Consider the following 14284-nt stretch of genomic DNA (forward strand, 5'->3'; position numbering starts at 1 on the left):
GGTGTTCACTCTTTCTCCTTATCATCCATTGTGAGACCACAGCCCGCGGGCCGGTGTTGCTCTCCTGTGTGGTGGGCCTTCCATCTACCTTAACCCCCTCACAGACAAGCCCACAGGTGCATCTCCTGGGCGAGTCTAGGCCCTCTCAAATTGACAGTGATGTTGAGCGTCACATTGGCCTTCACTGCCCTCTTAATAATGGACAAGTAACCATTAGCCCAGAGACCCCAAAGTGTGCCGTCTAAGCGCCGTGCAGAAGCTCGGTGAGCCTGGGCTAGATTAACAAGTGACTTGTTCTTAGTTCACGGTGTTATAACAGACAGAATGAAGAAGTCATGTTTGCTGTGTCCCATTATATCTCAGGAGGGTGAAACCCAAGCATGCATGCTAAGCCAGGAATGGCCTCACTCTCAAGCCCAGAATTATCTGTTTTTATGTTAGCTGGTGTTCAGGACGCATCTTTCTATGGTGACAAACATCCGTACGAATGTTGTTTTTTTTTTTTTTAATCGCACAACATGGATTCCACGTTCCACGGTCCCCGCCCTCTTCTGGGTTTAGGCTGCTGTTCGTGTTTTGCAATGATGGCCAATCCTCCTGGGAGTGGCTGTGTTCTGGAACCTGGCGCGTGTGCTTGCTCATCTCTCTGAAATGACCTTCTGGGACTAACCCTGCTGATTCAGCTAAACCTGCAGGTTTTAAGCTGGGAGACATGTGTTCTAACTTGTTTTAGCCAAATGTTAGAAGTGTGTGCTAGCCTGGTCTCTCCAGTACAAACCTTGGGGAGGAATTTCCAACCCTGTGGTCCTGCCTGGGGCTTGGCAGGTTGCTGGGCTGAGCCTGCAGTGGGCTTTCAAATCCCAGATTCCTGAGAGGTCAGTCTCTCTCTCTCTCTCTCTCTCTCTCTCTCTCTCTCTCTCTCTCTCTCTCTCTCTCTCTCTCTCCCTAAGATAGAGTTTCTGTGTAATAGCTCTGGCTGTCCTAGAATTCGTTTTGTAGACCAGGCTGGCTTTGAACTCACAGAGCTCCACCTCTGTCTGCCTGGAATTAAAGGTGTGCTGGGGTTGAAGGTGCACTCTGCCATGCTGGCCTCCCTGAGGGTTTCAAAGCATTGTTTTTCTGTGTGCTTCCTTAGCAGAACCTCTTGGAGCATTGTGGGAAAGGAGGAGCAAGTAGGTGTTGGTTGGGGGTCTGGAGAGAGTTGTGGGATACATGCGCGCACGCACACGCACACACACACACACACGCGCACACACACACACACACACACACACACACACACACACACACACACACACAGATTCCCCACCTCCCAGGCCCTGCCTCTCACCCATCTTGGAAACCGAGAGCTACCGTACTTTCTGCTCAGTTCCTGTGCCTTGGTTTCCTCCTCTGCAGGTGACATGCAGGGTGAATGGTCTCCCAGGGGGTCTCCAGGGTCTGGTGTCTGGGATTCAGTCCCCTTCATTTGAGAGTTAGCAGAGCTGTGGCAGAGGTCTGGTGTTGATGGCATGGCCCTGTCTAGACCCGGCTCCCCTGCCCTTCTTCCTGTTGCTTGTAGATGGTTTTTGTGCCTATGTTTGTCCTTAAATTTTGTTTTTCGAGACAGGGTCTCTCTGTGTAGCCCTGGCTGTCCTGGACTCACTCTGTAGATGAGGCTGGCCTTGAACTCACGGAGATCTACCTGCCTCTGCCTCCTCTGCTGGGACTTTAAGATGTGTGCCATCACGCCCAGCTTTGTTTTTAAATTTCTGAGATGGGTTCTTGCAATAAAGCTCTGCCTCGACCTCACTGTATAGTCCAGATTAGCATTGAACTCATGGCAATCCTCCCGCCTCAGTCCCCTAAGTGCTGGGATTGCATGTGTGAGCCAACCCCACCAAGCTTGTTATGTGTTCTCAGACATGCACCTGCCCATGTCAGCAGGGAACACTAGGTGTCCTTTGCAGGCTCTTGTCTCAGAAGCACTTAAGAAGGGATTCAGGGGGGTTCCAGAGAGGGGGGAGCAGTGCTGGGGAGATGGAGGCTTGCAGCTGTGTGGAGGAGGAGGCCAGGAAAGCAGGGCTCAGCATTCAGTCACGGTGGGGAGGCTTCTAGGGACCAGTGGGCTTAAGATCTGTGCTGCTGCAGGGAGGGAGGGGGGCAGTGGCTTCCGGCTGCTCCAGGAGGGTGCTGCCTTTGATCCTTTGCCCCCTGTCTTACTTCAGGCTCATCCTCTCTCTTCTACCTTTGGCTGAAGTAGGATTTTCTCCTTTGTCACCAGAGGTCTCAGCTGCTATTCAAGCCAGACTTGTGCAGAGGGCCACAGCCACTGTACAGTCTCGCCGTTCATGTCACAGGAAGTGCCATATAGGTACTCCTGTCTCAGAAGGGGGACTCCCAGGGGCAGCTTCTGCAGAGAGCCTTTGCTTGCTTGCCTATCTGCTGGCTCCGGCATCCTGCTGCTTAGCGAGCTCAGGCAGAGCAGAGAAGTAACTCAGTCAGCAGGTCTTGCCTTCAGGCAAGCTTTGAAAGTAGGACTTTCTAGAAAGTTTAAGTGCTGTAAGTCCTTTGGGAAGTGGCTGACTATGGAGCCTTGCAGCCATTAGAACTTCCAGAGGGCATTGGTACTGAGGTGGGGTGGAGTCACGGCAGGACTAGATCTGAGACACCTGCTCCCAGCAGGGCCATATCCACTCCTGAGTCCCAGGGAGAAGTCAAGGGTGCCAGGCCCCGGACACGGCCCTTGACCTTGGATGCCACGTGTTGCAGCTGGAGCCCCCCCACCCCCATAGCATGCCATGCATATCAGTCCCCTGTGTTACCACAGGACAGGACAGCCATCAGTCATCTTGGGCCACTCTGTGTTCAGAGTGTCTAAGGGAGTGCGCACTGAGACGCGTTGGCAGCCTGAGGATGTGCACCCTTTGGCTGGCTGAGTGTGAAAACAACAAGCTGCTTAGCAGTCACCGCCCCGGGGACTGGTTATGTGACCGGCACCGTGTCCCACACAGTGGGATGTTCTGTGGCCACAAGGAACATGTGGAGTGACTGACCCACAGAAAGGCCCAGGCTGGAGCCAGTCAGGATCTTTTGTTTGGATGGTGGGTTATTATAAAATGTTCGTGTGGATATGTGTGTGCATATGATGTGTGTGTGTGTGTGTGTGTGTGTGTGTATGTGTGCGTGCATTCTGTGGTGTGTGTGTGTGCATGTATGTATGTATAAGTGAGTGTATGTAATGCTGACAGATATGCTCTACCACTGAGTCTTGTCCCCAGTTCCCCCCATTTCCCCCCAGTTCCCGTTGTAACTCCTTTGCAGCAGAGGTGGGTGGGCCCAGGCCCTGAGACCCTGGTGTATTCTGTGGCTCAGCTGAGACCAGCTGAAGAGGGGTACAGCCATGCCAGGAAGGTCTTCTCCTTCCTCCCTCCCCACGCACCCCCAGATTGTCACTGAAGGTGATGGCTGGGAGAACCATGAAAGGCCAGACCGAGGGACTGTCTGAGTCACTGCTGAGCAAATGGCCCTGCCCAAGGCCACCGTTGGTTACTCTGGAGAGCTCTAGGGCTTGGTGGCTGGTTTCCATGGTGATGGTACAGGACAAGGCCTTTCATGTACCACCTGGATGAGTGGGGAATCAGCAATACAGGTCTCATGGTGACCAATGAGCTGCTGCCCCCAATGTCAGGCACTGGGCAGGGCTGCAGCCAGCTCTGTGTGATGGCCTGTCCCCTCGATGCCAGCCTGCAAGTCATTCTCTCAGCTGTTAGAGGGAGCTCCATGAGGTAGCCTCCTGTCAGGTGACGTGATGCAGACTCAGGGTCAGTGCTGTGTGGTTGCTGGGCAGGACCATGCTGGGAGACGGGAACAGGCTCACTTAATGTTTCTGGAACTGCACTGTGCTGGACAGGGACACTGACAGGGCCAGGTGACACCCAGAGGGGCCCTGGCCCTGGCTCTGCGTTGGTGGCTTTTCTTGTCACTGTGTCAAGATTCTGGCTCATGGAGAGGGGTTTTGTCCGCTCACTGTTCCCGCTGTGGTGGGAAGGCCTGGACGCGGGAACTGCTTGGTCCGTGGTGGTAGAAGTTTGTGCCAGAACACACATCAGAGCCTGGAAAGTGCTACTTCCTGTGGTGTCCTGGCAGACGGGGCATTGGTCTCCTTTGCTCTGACATGGGGAGCCACGTCTGAGGGCAGCGGGGACCTGGGTGCCATGGGGCCGGTGATCGTGTCTGAATCCTTCCTCATGTCTTTGCAGAACCAGCTGAAGCAGTGTTTCTCCAGGCGAGCACCTGAGGCCAAGGACACCGACACCCTCGTGCATGAAGCCGACAGCCAGTATGGGACCTGGGCAGACCAGCCCCAGAACGGGGGCAGGTAGGCACACACCTGGGTGAGGTGCCAGGCTGCAAGAGACACGGATGGGGCACACCTGGGAGAGAGTTTATGTAGTTAACGTCTCCACATCACAGTTCATCATTAAAGGCAGTTGGGGCTGGAGTCGGGAGCTGAGGAGCTGACGCAGAGGCCATGGAGGCTGCTGCTCACTGGCTTGCTCCCCATGGCTTGCTCAGCCTGCTTTCTTATAGAAGCCAGAACCACCAGCCCAGGGATGACTCCACCCACCATGGCCTGAGCCCTCCCCCATCAATCACTAACAAAGAAAATGTCCTGCAGGCTTGCCCACAGTCTGATCTTATGGAGGCATCTTCTCAATTGAGGCTCTCTCTTCTCCGATGACTGTACCTTGTGTCAAGTTGACATAAAACTACCCAGCAGAGAGTCCACAGGGGGCTGACTCAGAAATCTCTGTAGTTTAAGAAATTGTAGTGGGAAGAAGACATTGTTATGCAAAGGGCATTAGAAAGATGGAGACAACGAACAAAGTATCGACAGGCAAGCAGCCTGGGCACAGCCAGGAGTAGGCAGGACAGACAGCCACACTGTCACAGACTGAGTCCATACCACTAGCCATGTGAACAGGAGACAGATGAGTGGTGTGTGAGTGACGGGCTGGGGACCTTGTGCTGGCAAAACATTCTCAGGCTTGCCAATCTCCACACACATCTGAGGTCAGCTCGGCAGGTAGATGACAGTGGCATGTCACGATGTCAAAGCCTGCTCTGCCTGATGAGACGCTGAGGCCAGCCACACAGCACTGTGAGTGTAGTGTGTGCCCTGTGTGTTTTCCCACTATGGAAACATGCTGAAGACCCGCAGACAGCAGCCCTGGGTTCCACCCCAAGCCAGGAAACAAACATGCACCACAGTAAACAGTAACAACCACTCACCATCTAAGTGCAAAACCAAAGAACCGATTTCGGCCCCAGGGTCAGAACTGCGTTTCTGTGGTGTGCGTGTGCGTGTGTGTGTGTGTGTGTGTGTGTGTAGTGTTTTTGCACGTGCTAATGCATACTCCACAAACTAGGCTATAAGCAACGTGAGCATGCGTATGGCTTGCAGAACCTCTTCTCCCTGGCTGGCAGAGAACTCCTGGGGCAGCTATTAGAAACTGCTGAAGTGGGGTGACAGAGGGCTCACCCCTCCCTCATGGGGTGCAGGTTGAGTGAGACAAATCTCCCCATGGGCCTCTTCCTCCTCCACAGGAAGAGCAGGTGCTCTGTCATCTGCTGCTACAGGGACCCCTACTGCCTCTTTCCTAACCTGTGGCTTATGTGTGTACTGAGCTGCCTCAAGTGTTTGTAAGCATCCCTGCAGGAACACCCAACTCGCTGGTGATCTGTGCCTGTCTCCTAAGGGACCCTGAGCCCCATGGTCTCTGAAGACCCCACTTCCCTCCACCCCACCCCTTCTGTCTCAAGACCTTGAGACCTTGGTGCTCTGAATGGTGGGCGCCCCCTGCTGTTCTGCTGGGGGAACTACAGCCTCCCAGGACCAGGCTCTCTTGCCTTGGACAGCAGTGCCCCCTGCTGCTTGGAGCATGATACTTCCCTCAGGCTCGAGTGGCCCTTCCCTCTGTCTGGCTGGTTGACTGATTGGCTGAGAGAGCAAGGCAGCTGTTGGGCTGAATCAGGAAGCCTAAGGCCCAGCTGCCTCTGCTGATGGTTAAGGAACTCTGACCTCTGACCTGCCTTGCCATTGCCCAGTGGAAATGCAGCATGAACTGCCCACATGGGACCCCGCATCGTGTTGGGTGTTGTACAGCCATCAAAGGAGCACCTAGAGTGGTTGAAGTGAGCTTGTCTTTACAAAGGTCCCGTGGTTGGTGTGCCACCATCACTCTTGGGTTGAGTCTTGCTGAGCCTCTGCTCAGCAGCTCCTGTGTTGGGTGGTGTGGAGTTTCTAGAATCTGAGGAGCATCCTACTCTGCACGTGTGTGGGTGGCTCATGGGACAATGGACTCCTGACTCTGTTCCCAGGAGGAGGGTCCTCCAGGAAGCCCCCCACCCCCAGCCACCACCACAGGTTCACAACACCCTGTGCATGGGATTTGGTGGTCTAGGACCCTCTGTGACCACTGTCGCCTTCTGCCTTGCCTTCCCTTGCAGTTTTGTCCCTGAGTCCCCGTCTCCCGACAGCAGCGCTACGTCTCCAGGACAGCAGCCCCCAGGCAGCCACTTGTCCTCGTACACGGAGTCCACATCAGTGGACCAGCGCGATGGCTCCAGGGACAGGCGCAGCTCCAGCGCGGACCGCTCCAGCTCTGAGCTGGAGTCCACAGATGGCCCAGAGGGGCCGCCCCCATCAGACGTCTGCTCTGTGGAGAGAGAAGATGACTTCTCCTTCATCCATGTAAGCCTGCAGGGGAGGCGTCTGGGATGGAAACAGTCATTTATTAAAGGGTTTACCTCTCCAGGACAGGCTCAGTGTGCAGGGAACCCCTCCAGTGAGCATAGGACGCAGCCTTTGACATGGACCCTCCTGTTGCTTACAGCTCCCCATGCTAGCTGTGTGTCTTGGGGTGAACACCCCCACCTCTCTCATGCTTGACTTCCTTCCTCAGTCATAAGCCCCAACACCCAACTCCACAGCCTCAGAAGTGATCACAGGTATCACAGGTCTGCCTGGGGTTTGCTGCTCTTTGCCCTGAACAGACCGGGGCCTGCCTACAGCACGCACAGAGAACAACCTCTCCTGGTCCTTGCTCAGCAGAACATGGTGTCAGGCGTGAAGGATTCCCTGTGATAGCCATTCTAGGCACAGACCTCATCTTGGGGTCCCCAGAACTGAGCTTGCCTAGGTCCCACTCACAGCCACCCAGCAAGTGCCCACTATCCCAAGCCCCAGGTTACAGAGTGTTTGGCTTTAGGCCCTTTAGGGACAGAACTGGCCCGCACCCTGTTCCAGAAACCCTGACCTCCATCGAGGATAAAGGATAGGGCCATCACTATAGCCTCCATGGAAGATGGGACCATCACTATAGCCTCCATGGAGGATGGAGGATGGGACCATCGCTAGAGCCTACATGGAGGATGAAGGATGGGACTATCACTATAGCCTACAAGTGACCCTCGCTCCTAATGGCCAAGCCTCAGGCCTTACTCTTGGGCAGCTGATGCTCCAGATGCCTTAAGGGGGCATTTGCTTGAGTGGGCCTCCAAGTGGACTCACAGTTTACACATAGCCAAGGCCTTTCCTCTGGAATCTCTAGGTAAGAGTGGAGACAGAACTAGCCAGGCGTGGTGGCGCACGCTTGTAATCCCAGCACTCAGAGAGGCAGAGGCAGGTGGATCTCTGTGAGTTTGAGGCCAGCCTGGTCTACAGAGTGAGTCCAGGACAGCCAGGGTAAGACAGAAAGACCCAAGAGCAACCTTCCAGGACACAGTGCCATATAAACAGGCATGGTGCCACCTCTCAGTACACCGGCAATGGTGTACTGAGGTCTCCTTGGTGCCCAGCCTTGCTGCAGCTCATGTGCACATGTGATCCGGGTCAAATGACACAGATGTCTTGCTGGACATTCCTTCTAGAATTCTGTGTACGCCTTCTTAGAATCAATCCTCAGCCACAATGGCTGCATCCACAGCCCTGGGTCCCTGATAGACGGCTCCATCCCATACCTGTACTGATAACTAGTACGGACTGGCGACACCCCCTGCCTACTTTTAGACTAGCCAGTTGACATGGCTGCTGACTCCGCCCAGATGCCGGTGGCCCTAAGTATGGGGTAAACTGAGGTTCCTGCGGGATGGTACCATGTCTTGGATGTCCTGTGGGGACCGTTTGGAGCTGCCTCAGGAAGTACCCCCTTTATTGGTGCTCTGTAGATCTCTCCCCTCCCTCCCACCTGCACCCGGGATTATCATAGGGCTACACTGAATACCTCAGGGACTCCATGAACATGCTTGTCATAAAACTCAAGAGGCACACTCAGCTCTTCATTAAACAAACAGAAAACAAGTGTGGATTGGACTTCTGGTGTGCATGTGCTCTTAGGCCTGTGTGATGTCACAGGCTGCGTGCCATTGTGTCCCGCGTGTCCTGTGTGTCCAGTGATGTTCTTGGGCCCCACGTGTTTTCCATGGGGGAAGCTGAGGGGTCATTAGAGCCCCGTGTACCCCTGAAAACACCGCACACAGCCTGTGGATGGCACCTTCCCCTGACTCTTCCTGCCTCCCTCTCGCCTCCCCCAAAAGCAAACCTCAGTCCTCGACTCAAGTGCCCTCAAGACCCGGGTGCAGCTGAGTAAGCGAAGCCGCCGCCGGGCGCCCATCAACCACTTGCTCCGTCGCAGTCAGTTCAGTGAATCTGAGAGCCGGTCCCCCCTGGAAGAGGAGTCACAGAGCATGTGGATGTTCAAGGACTCCACAGGTATGTCTGTGCCTCCACGCCCGACCTTGCCTGCCCTGCCCGCCTGCGCCTCCCGCGCCCGTCCGCGTCCGACGCGCATTCTGCACCGAGCCGGTGTGGGGTGAAGGCCTAAAGGGAGCCCTGGTGGGGGCTGGGGTGTGGGTAAAGTGCTTGTTTCACAGCCACCCAGGAAGCTGTGATTTCTTGTTCCTGTAGAACTTGCCGTAAGTGGGGTTTGAAGTGTGTTCTGAGTCCGTGTGTGGCAGTGTCCCAGCAGCTCAGGGACAGAAACAGGAAGACTCACCATGCACAGCCAGCCTGTCCCACAGAGTGAGCTTCAGGCCAGCTGTGACTATATATTGTGACTCTTTAAAAAGCAAAACAAAACGAAGAGCTGGGGTGGTGATGCACACCCTTAATCCCAGCACGTAGAGGGCAGAGGCTAGGAGATCCCTGAGTTTGGGGCTAGCCTGGTCTACAGAACAAGTGTGGCCACAAGTGTGGCCTCTGATGAGACACCTAAAAGAATGCTCAAGCATGGCCCGTCTGTGTTGGGAGCAAGCGAAGGCTAAATGTCTGGTGAGGGCTGGGTGTGTGTGTGTAAAGTTATTGTTTCACAAGTGCCAGGACCCAAGTTCAAATCCCCAGCACCCATGTACTCCTGTAACCCCAGCCTTGAGTAAGCAGACACAGATTCCTGAAGGTTGCTGACCAGCTCTTCCAGCCGAATTGTTGAACTCTGAGTCCAGTGAGAGACCCTGTCTCAAAAAATAATGAAGCACGGAGAGGTTGAGGCAGATGCCTGAGATCGTGTGTGTACTTACACACACGACCCCCACACTGGTACATACACGTGAATTCATACGATTGATAATAAATCAGTGAGTAAGTATCTGTTACGCCAAGCCACCAGGAACAAACACAGCCCCTCATATGGACAGAAGCGCACAGATCCCTCACAGGGACCTGGCAACAGAACCTGCGGCTTCCATAGTCCGAAGCACATGACTAGGGGCTATGAAAGGCTGGGGCTGACCTTCCTGAGCATGTCCAGTGTCCAGCTTAGCCCGGGCTGCAGGACATGTGTGCCAATTCTTAGGGAGGCATCACTCCCTATCTGCTAACGAGTCACCAGGAAGCCCTCGGCCCAGCCTGACTTAGATGGTGCCTCGAGGAGACCCTGCAGTACTCCGGTTTGCTCCCTGTTTTTCTGCCATCCCTTCTGCCCCCTGTCAAAGTGACAGGAGCCAGAGGGTCTGCCAGCGCCCTCCCCCAGAGGAGGCATCTGCCTATGGCCACTGTTTCTCAGCAGGTGGCAGAGTCTGAGGAAGAGAACAGCGCAGAGGGGGCTTGTGCCAAGTGCAGAGTGGACTAGGCGCGTCCCCATTTTCGCGCAGGGCCGTGGGAGGTTCCACCGATGACTTGGACTGCTTTTCTTAACAGAAGAGAAGTTGCCTAGAAGGGATGAATCGGATGAAGAGCCGCCCAGGGTGGAGAGGACCCCTGTCAGCCATCCCCAGAGGATGCCTGTGTTCCCAGGCATGGACCCAGCTGTGCTAAAGGTACCTGGTTCCCAGAGCAGTCTGCACGCCCCTCCTCCCTCCTGCCTCCCCCTGCTGTCTGAATGCTGGAATGACAGGCATACGGCACTGCCTACCTTCTCCCTTGAGAATCTCTCACTATTCTAAGTTACCCCTTCCTACCTGTCCTCCAAACTCAGGGTACAGTCTCCTCCACCATTTGCTGGGGTTTCCCCTGGGATGAGGCAGTTGACTTTTCAGTCCCCATACTTCCTGCCTGGATCCCCCTGCAGCCCAGGGTCCCCAGTGTTTTGTGAAGTGTCGCTGTGAGAGCGCTGATAGATGGGGCTTGTCCCCAGACAGAAGCCGGCTACACTCGGCCCATCTCTCTCCTCAGGCTCAGCTCCACAAGAGGCCAGAAGTGGACAGTCCTGGTGAATCTCCTAGTTGGGTGCCCCAGCCCAAGACCCCTAAATCACCGTTCCAGCCCGGGGTGCTGGGCAGTCGGGTGCTGCCCTCCAGCACAGAGAAAGATGAGAGGTGAGGATGAGGATGAGGATGCTTCCAGAAAGATCAGGATGCTGCGGGGTGCTGTGTGCCGTCGGGGGTAGGGGTACATGGGAATTATCAGGTCCCTGAGAGTGCACTCTGTACTCTGAGGGTAGAACGGCAGCCCAGGGAACGTGGCAGGATCCAGAGGCCACCTGACCCAGAACTCCAGGCTGGGTTTCCTGGAACCCGATGGAAGCTGATGCGCCCTGCCTCCTCTTATGTTTGGGAAGCACTTTTGACTTGGGAGAGTCGGGAGGCCTACCTGGTCGGCTGCCCTTCAGGGAGGAGGCAGCTGCCCCACCCTGGCCAGGTGAGGCCTGTGCAGCACAGCCTCAGAGGTCACATGACCACTTCATGCCTCATCTGGGAAATGGGTGACTCCGTGACCTTCTCAGTCGACTTCACTCTGCTGTGATTTCAGGTCAGAGGAGCCCTCGCCCCAGTGGTTAAAGGAGCTGAAATCCAAGAAGAGGCAGAGTCTGTACGAGAATCAAGCTTGACCAGGTAGGGCAGGTTGTGCTGGGGACCTGGGAAGAGCCTCGTGACCCCAAAATGAGGGCCTGGGGCGTGGGGGCCTCAGAAGGTCACACAAAGGGAACAGGGACCAGGTTCTGGGCTCCTGTAAAGAACCCATTGAGGGCTGGAGAGATGGGTCAGAGGTTAAGAGCACTGTCTGTTCTTTCAAAGATCCTAAGTTCAGTTCCCAGCAACTGCTTGGAGGCTCACAACCATCTATAATGAGATATGGTGCCCTCTTCTGGCCTGCAGGTGTACATGCAGGCAGAGTATTGTATACATAATAATAAATAAATCTTAAAAAAAAAAAAAAGGAACCTATCAAAGGGCATTGGGTAACCAGGCCTCTGACTTCATACCCTTGGCCTTTCTGTTGCCCTCCAAGCCCTTGGGAAAGTTGAGGGCATAAAAGGTCAGCTCAGCCAGAGAAGTTTCGGAGTCTTAGGGAACTCCTAGTGTACAAACTGTGTGATGAACAATCAATTCAAGGCTGTATATAGTTGGTTTCTCGGCATCACCTGGGATCCAGAGGCGTCCACTGACACCGAGACCCGAGGACCCTAAAGTGCTGGTTGTAACCCACACGCGCCCTCCTGTGCACTTGAAAGCACAGCTGGTTTAAATTGCATTTACTATTGTATAGGTACACGGTACACAAAGCCTTCCCTCCTGTGCTGGGGCTCAGGTGCACCCGGGTGGGGCAGGACCCTGGAGGGAGGTGAAGACGGACTGTGCGTGCGCAGAGGGCAACTCCGGTCAGTTCTCTTCTCCCACCTGCCTGTGGGGCCCGGGGATTGAACCCGCGTCTCCAGGGCTTACACAGCAAGCTCTTTACCCACTGAGCCATCTTGCCGGCCCTTTAAGTTACCTGGACGGTTTCTGACGCCCAATGCGTTAGTGTTGTCAGTCCTGTTGCTGCCTCAGGGGATGTTGACACATCTGCACATGCTCAGTAGAGGCACATCCGGTCTTTGTGGAGCTCATCACCCCAGGCTTGGCTGAAGGTGCCAATTGGGGTGTCACAGACAGGTAGGGCCGGCTCAGTTTATTTAGAAGTCACACACTCAGATCGGGTGTATGCACTGCTCAACACCTGCACGGGTCGTCAATGCCATGTGGTTGTGGGGTCCCCAGGCTACCTGAGGACATAAGACGTTGATGGACCCTCCGACGTAGGAGAGTGGGGCGCATGCTGTAAAAGCTGGCCTGGGTGTGGTAAGGAGAGAGCCACTTCCTGAATCACAAACAGCAAGGCCCGAGGTCTAGCCCTAGTGGATGTGGCGTTATTTAGAGTCTGCAGGCTCCGCTTTGTTGGTCTGTTTTGGTTTTTTTGGGCTTGTTTTTTTCTTTTGTTTTGTTTTTGCCCTGGAACTCAGAACTTAGGCCAGTGTCGAACAGAGGCCTCACAGGGCTCCTTTAGCCTGGCTCTGTCCGTTGCACTCTAGATAATTTCTAGCACATTGTGCGGGAATGTTACAGACATGTTACAGCATGTGCCATATAATTACATATGTGGATGGACATGTGTATATATCACAAATCCAAAGGACAAATGAATCATGTCCTAAGTATGTTCCTAAGCGTGTCTGCTCAGGGCTGCGATGTAGGGCTCAGGGCCTTGCATTTATTCTGTGTTGTCTGTCAGTGTTGACACAGAGTTTTAGCGTGTGGGCACAGGGTAGTGTTCTGGTCCTGACGCGCCCTATGCTTCTTGCTTGACGGTGTCTAGAGCCTTCTGTAGGGACTTTGCAACAGCCCATTGGAGGAAGCTGAGGCTCTGAGGTGACATGATTGTGTCTGGTCAGAGTGCACTCCTCGATGCTCTCCTCAGCCGGTCTGTCCTCACCTCCCTCCAAATCCTTCCTGGGGAGTGGTGACACTCAGAGGTGGAGCCCTCTGCCCCACCCGGGTGCACCTGAGCCCCAGCACAGGAGGGAAGGCCCCGATAAGGAGAACCGTGCCCAGTGCTCTGCTAACAAAGCACTGTTTTTTTCTCTGCAGACGGGACATCGCTGCACCCCTAAACTCAAGCCTTAACCGCCAGACGTCTGAACCAAGGCCAAGCCACCCGCTCCTTCCTGGCCACACTCATGTGCCTGGGTTTTCCGCCCTGAAGACACTGTGCTGAGCCCCATCTGGGTCCCCACAGCAAGACCCTGCCCCAGGACCGACTCCAGTCCTCAGAAGGATCTTCCAGCTCTCCTTGCGGATGTGTCCAGGCCTGTGGATTGGCCTTTGGTGTGACAGCGGCCTTCCTACCCTCCACGTACACCTCACAGGGCTCCCCAGCTGGGGAAGCAGACCTAGGCTCTTCTCCTTCTGGAAAGACTTTGACAGCCAACCTTGCGAGGATCCCGGATGGCGAAGGCCACTCACTGCCCCAGCATGACATGGTGTCTCCTGGGTTGGCTCTTTCCCCCCACTAAGATCCTGCATTCAGATTTATAAGCACACCTGTCATTCAGTCCGCACACCTGTCCTTCCCATGGGGCCGAGCGCACAGTTGGCCTGCATCTCACCACTTCAGTGTTTGCTTTCGAGGGGGATAAAGCAATAACGTGCGTGTGCTTCAGCGCTGACTGCAGGGTGGATGGACAGTGTCCAGTTGCCTTGGGACTTCCACCCTTGTCCGTGTCTGGCTTGCTCTGATCTCCACGGGGTGGCCTTTGCCCCTTAGTCCCAGGGGTTACGAACCTCAGTCTGAACGGTCGGTGCCTTGGCTGCTCATACCAGACCTGCTATGGGCGACTTTCTTTCCCATCTTTTCAGAATCCCCGTATCCTCCAGGAGAGAACGCCTGGCTAAGTCAGCTCAGAACAGATGCAGGCCCTGCCCCACCCCGCCGTCCATGACCCACCTGGCGGAGTGATTGTCCGGGGCCATCTGTGCACCTGAAAGTCTCCTGTAGCGGGAACCTCGAGCCTGATGCTCAGGCCTGACTCCTTAGCCACTCTCAAAGCTT

General features: G+C 55.0%; 1 protein-coding gene across 1 annotated transcript in view; it reads left to right on the forward strand.

The window, feature by feature from the left end:
* Kiaa1671 (KIAA1671 ortholog) overlaps window positions 1–13731 on the forward strand; it is a 47102-nt gene extending 33371 nt beyond the window's left edge. Inside the window, exons 2-8 of the mRNA XM_051161723.1 lie at window positions 4242–4360; window positions 6493–6736; window positions 8581–8755; window positions 10178–10296; window positions 10652–10794; window positions 11228–11310; window positions 13324–13731. Coding sequence (XP_051017680.1) covers window positions 4242–4360; window positions 6493–6736; window positions 8581–8755; window positions 10178–10296; window positions 10652–10794; window positions 11228–11306 — 879 coding nt within the window. The 3' untranslated portion in view covers window positions 11307–11310; window positions 13324–13731. The remainder of the gene's footprint in view (window positions 1–4241; window positions 4361–6492; window positions 6737–8580; window positions 8756–10177; window positions 10297–10651; window positions 10795–11227; window positions 11311–13323) is intronic.
* Window positions 13732–14284: the final 553 nt, after the last annotated feature.

This window comes from Acomys russatus, chromosome 19, assembly GCF_903995435.1.
Source record: "Acomys russatus chromosome 19, mAcoRus1.1, whole genome shotgun sequence".
Lineage (NCBI taxonomy): Eukaryota > Metazoa > Chordata > Mammalia > Rodentia > Muridae > Acomys > Acomys russatus.